This window comes from Hipposideros armiger, unplaced genomic scaffold (genome assembly GCF_001890085.2).
Source record: "Hipposideros armiger isolate ML-2016 unplaced genomic scaffold, ASM189008v1 scaffold_251, whole genome shotgun sequence".
Taxonomy (NCBI): domain Eukaryota; kingdom Metazoa; phylum Chordata; class Mammalia; order Chiroptera; family Hipposideridae; genus Hipposideros; species Hipposideros armiger.
Window position 1 is genome coordinate 2251027 of NW_017731601.1, and position 5570 is coordinate 2256596.

General features: G+C 38.8%; 1 protein-coding gene across 1 annotated transcript in view; it reads right to left on the minus strand.

The window, feature by feature from the left end:
* Positions 1–5570, minus strand: part of DIAPH3 (diaphanous related formin 3) — a 398738-nt gene that overhangs the window by 309139 nt on the left and 84029 nt on the right. Inside the window, exons 11-12 of the mRNA XM_019655900.1 lie at positions 3462–3623; positions 2643–2757 (exon numbers count right to left, since the gene is read on the minus strand). Of these exons, the coding sequence (XP_019511445.1) occupies positions 2643–2757; positions 3462–3623 (277 nt within the window). The remainder of the gene's footprint in view (positions 1–2642; positions 2758–3461; positions 3624–5570) is intronic.

Here is a 5570-nt window from a genome sequence, read left to right on the forward strand (position 1 = left end):
TAACTACTAGTCATGACAAAAAGCACGCTAAATTGAGGTACCTCAAACAATGCTTTCTAGGAGTTATGCTTTAAAATTCAGACCAAAACACAGTCACCTCCACAGTGCGTCTCCGATTGGCATTGTGAAATGTTAGCCTTGCCCAGGGTGACAACCCCAGGCTTCCCATCTTTTCTGTTCTCCATGCAAATATCACTTACTGTCACAGAAAAGAAAGAGTAGCAGCTGTGGTGAGAAAATCGAAGCCATAGGCCTCTGCCAGCCTCTAAGTCAAATGAAAGAGATTCGGGGCAGAGGGGAGGCACATGCAAAACAGAGAGGCACGCGAGTACGGAGTACTGAGAAATGATCATCATTTCCTCACCTTCGCCTTTAAAACTAGTCTTGGATTGGGCCAGCCGAGTGGCTCAGTTGGTTAAGAGTTGGCTTAAGAGCGCGAGCTCTGAGCAACAGGGCCACCGGTTTGATCCCCACATGGGCCAGAGATGCTGCACCTGAGCTGAGCTGCTGCTGAGCTGCCAGCAGGTGGCAGATGGCTCAGCTGGTGAGAGCACATGTTCCTAACAAGACTTCCTATTGGATGGTGGGCTACACCTGCCCGCAACTAAGACTGATCTCGGCACCTGGAGCTGAGCTGCCACCTGGATGGCTCAGTGGATACAGCCTGTGCTCTTAACAACAAGGTTGCTGGGTTCAACTCCCGCATGGGATGGTGGCTACACCCACCCGCAACCAAGATTGAACACAGCACCTTGAGCTTAGAAGCCATGAGCTGCCGGCGGGAAGCCAGATGGCGACCGGAGCCCTCCACAACTAAGATTGAAGAACAACAACTTGGCCGGTCCCCTTTCCCAATTCCCCAACACTGTCCCCCTCCCCAATTCCCCAATAAAATCTTCTTAAAAAAAAGAAAAACTAGTATTAGATTGAGCAAATACATTGTTTTTTTTTTCCTAACCTTGAATCTCAAGGCTAAAGTTAGATGACTTAAGAATTTTTTAAAGGTCCAATTATTTCATTTAGGGCTAACACTACAGCTAAATTAAAGACATGCTAACAAGTTTCCCTTTTGAGCCTCATTAATTAAGAAAGTAATCAGAGTAAAGAGGGGGAAAAAAAAGGAGAGAGTAGCTAGATGAAAGCATTACTTAAATAGCTGCCAGGTACTTCCATTTCCACCTACTAGGAAAGGAAAGGGGAAACTAATCAATGCCAGATTATAAAATCTGAAATTCTGAAGCGTTTTACATGTAAATACACATTTTAACTGCCATATATTTTTCTTGATTGCCTAAAGAGTACACTAATCTTATTCAAAAAAATTTTTGATTCTCCATAATCAGAAGGTAAAATTAAGATCTGCTTACTTCACAAATTTTGCTAAGATAAGCCTGCTAAGAAAATTCCCCGTTTTCAAAGATCACAGTATATCATTTTTACTGTTTTGGTCAAGACCAACAGCACTCTATAATACTGAAAGTCAACTATGTTGAAAAATATATATATTTTCCAGATAAACAAAAACAAAACAAAACAAAACAAAAGACAAACATTGCTCAAAAATAGATTTACCACAAATTTTACACAGCTACCTTAATTTACAGTCACTTTTTAGTGTTTCTAACTTGTAATTATTTTTTAGAAAGAGTTTCCAATTTCCAATTATATTTTTGAAAACATTTCAAAGTAACGCAAATAACTTTTTAATATCTGCCAATAGCCCTGGTTGCTGTAAAGATCAAATCAGATATATAAAGCATTTAGCATGGTGCCTAGTATGCAGTAGGCATTTTAAGAAGTCAATTCTCTCTCTACACCAAGCCTTCTATCTCCATCCAGTATAATCACTCCGCTCCAGCTCTTTCTGTGCTCAAGGAGCCCAGTAACATAAGTGGCGTAAGCCTACAGTTGAAAAGGGTTCCTTTTTGAAAATTAAAAGGTAATCACTTATCTACGACAGGATGTGAAAGTAACACATAATACTTAAAAATTAACAGCATGAAACTGGATGAGATAAATTCAATTTTCAGACAAGAGTAATATTTAAATATAATTTTTTAAAAAATCACACTGAACAGATAAAAGCTATCACAAAACAATTTGAAATATAAATTCCATTACTTTTAACAAAATAATATGTATCTTACTAATATACTTCTATTTCAAGCTAACATTCAAGATACTCTATAAAATTGATATTTCTATTCCATGTGACTCACACTAATTAAACTATGTGACAGTCACTATAATATTGAAGGGTGGTGAAATTCTGACTAGAGGAAGGTTCACATTTTGTTTTTGTTTTACTATTTCTCATTGACAAACAGGAATTCTCATGCCAAAATTCTCTCTGAAAACATCCTCCTGTATGAAAATCTAATTTAGAACATCTTTTAAAAAGGTATTACATAGAAAATTTAAGTTTTGTATTAATCATTTGCATTTCAAAAATTGCTCATTTGGTATTATAAATAATAAAATTTGCTTTTTAAACATTTCATTTTATTAGATCATTTATTTACTCATTAGTAAATTAAAAATATGTATAGGACTCTTAAAATAATGCTTTCTAGTGGCTAACATATAAAAAGTGGCAGTGTCAAAATACTAAAATTAACAAGTAACCAAGATGTTAAACTTACCTTTCTGTTGGCAACAAAATGTATTTTCAAGCTTACAAAGCAAATCCACATTTTCATACTTATTTTCATTTGCTTTTATCCAGAAACAATTTTCCGTCATTTCATGAGGTCTGATCTGCAATCAGAGAGAAGACTGACTCATAAATAGTTGGGTGTTTCATCTGTCCCAGCCCAATCACCAGGCTCAGACCCGCATCCCACAGCTGCCAGCCAATGTTTATGAAGTAATCCCCGTAAGATTTTTCTCCAAAGTGTGTTCAATGAAATATGAGTTCTGCAGGGAGTTAAGCTTTTATTAGGGAAAAAGTTGGGGATTGAAGCTGAATAAAATGAAGTTTGCTTCCTCTCAGTTATACTTCCCAGAGTGTTTAACAATGCTCAGGTGACTATGACTCTTCAAGTGAAGGGTCCATTACAGGATTTCCCAGGGTATGGACCAGAAAACCATGTTTCTGCAGGGTTCAGAATTGCTATGTCCTAAGTATCAGCTCTGACAAGTAGGGTTACTTTTCCCAATGGCTACCAACACAGGGAAGTTCCTAAGAACACTAACTTATTCTACTTTTGAGAAATACTTCGTAAATTTAGGGTTCAGTCATGACCATGATGAATGATCAATTTAATTATAAATCAGATCCCACTGCAACAACTAACAGTACCTCCCACCAAATTTTATCAACCAGAAAACTCTGAAAAATAACACCTGTTTATTTAATGTCACTTTGGTTAGGGTTCCCATTGGAAATAAATATAAGTAAAAATAAAATAAAATTTTCATCTAGGTAACAGTATGTTTTCTTCCATTTATTTCTGTTTTACCTTTAACCAGTTCAATCTTCTCATGCTGGCTTCAGGTTTAAATTCTTTCTTTGGTTTTAACCCAAATGGGAGGGTAGGTGGAGGAGGGGTGATTCCTCCGCTGAGAAACCCCAGGGGAGGTGGAGGCGGCACAGGACCACCAAACGGCATGGGCATTCCAGGAAGGGGAGGAGGGGGTGGAGGCGGGGGTGGAGGGGGAGGAGGAGGCACGCCTCCAAAGGAGGGCAGTGGTGCTACAGGGGGGACTGCTGGGTGGCTGGCTGCATTGTCTTTTGACAGCGGCAAAGAAGTTTTTATATCAGCTGGCAAGGCACCAAACTAGAGAGAAAAACAAAAATAAGGCACATTACTAAGAACACTCTACAGAACATGAAAAACGACACTTTCCTCAAAAAGAAGGTATTATTTTAAACCAAAAATAATTGCATATCAGTAATTTCATGTGGTTTGATGGAAAAATAAAATTCCAGTGAAGTTTATTCCCAGTTTAAGAATATAGTTGCAGCTTTCGTTTTCATAAAAATGTAACTGACAGAAATACTGTTCCCCAGCTTGCAGTTATGACCATCCAGGTGGAGATGCCCAGAAGGGAAGTGGGTATATGGATCTAGAAGGTTTGAAAATCAGCAGTTTCTAGTGACAACGAAGCCACGGGGGTAGGACAGTTCATCCGGAGTGTGTGCAGAGTGTGCGCCATGAGGAAAGGTCTATGCACAGGATCTACAGGACACCAGCATTTAAAAGAGAAGTAAAAAAAATAAAGAATAAAGAATAATGATGATGATGATGATGATGATGATGATAATAAAGATCCAGAAAAAGAGAATTAAACAGTATTACAACATCATGCCTTTGCCCTTGAGAAAAAAACAAATCTAAAATCCTTAGTAGGACCTACAAAGGCATGTCATAATCTGGACCCTGCGAACTGGTCTTTCAAGTGACTTTAGTTTACAATTCCATGTACGTGTGCCAACCTCATACTAATTTCAGGGACCTGACACATGCTATTCCATATATATGTATGTATACGAGAGGGTGCCAAAAAAANTTTCCCATTGAAGCCATGTTATAAATGTCACAGGGAGATTAGTTAAAAACAAAATAAGTGAAATCAAACTGAAAAACGAAAAGAGATACAATGGAAAGCAATGTGAGTTAAGAGGAAATGACAAGATCTTACCAAGAATATCTGGCTGTATCTACGAGGAGGTGGGACAGGGTGGTGCTGTAGCGAGTCAGAAGTGTTTTGCAGGAGAAAAACCCTCAGCAAAGGTGTGGTAAAGATTAAACACGGTATCATGAGGACGGCCCCCCGCCGGGACTGGCACACCACAGGCCATCTGCAGGTATCACTAGTCCCTCTACCATTGCCAGCTCTCAGGGTATGAGACCAATAAATCCCAATCATCATAACCTAGAAGTCCCAGAAACCTAAAGCAGTGCCTTCTGTAAGAACAAAAGCCATGCTTGGTAACAAAAAATAAAGAATGTGTGAAAGAAAATTTCAAGGCTCTCTTTAAATGACTGGATTCAGTTTCTTTTTCCTTTCTACCAATTTCAAATGCTTAGGAAGCACCAAGGATTGGCATCTACCATTTTAAGTACCGGAGAAGGAGCATGCACATTTGTCATCAGAGAAATACAGCCCTAGTTGTTTCTTCTTCTTTTTGTAAATAAATTAATACCCCTTTCACGTATTTCTCCCACCTCCACCATGCTTGCCTCTGGCAACCACCAATCTATATCCATAATATCAGAGTTTTTTTTTTATTCCACATATAAGAGATGTCATATTATTTCACTTAGCATGACGCCTTGAGGTCCATCCATGTCATCTCAAATCATTAGGAAAAAAAAAAAAGTCACAAGAGTTATTGGGAAAAACCCCAATAGACCAATTTCTCTAAAAACCCTCGATTCTTCAGTAATCTGAATCCTTGGTCCTTCCCTGCCAGGTTGTGACGCAAACCCGTGATGAAAATCCGTCCCCAGCCAATGCCTCTACTTCCCCTGCTTGCTCGGGAGTGGAGAGCAACTGTACTTCCTCCTTGCGCTGAACAGTAAAGAAGTGACGCGCTTTCATTTTGGATTCTGAAGAATTTACAA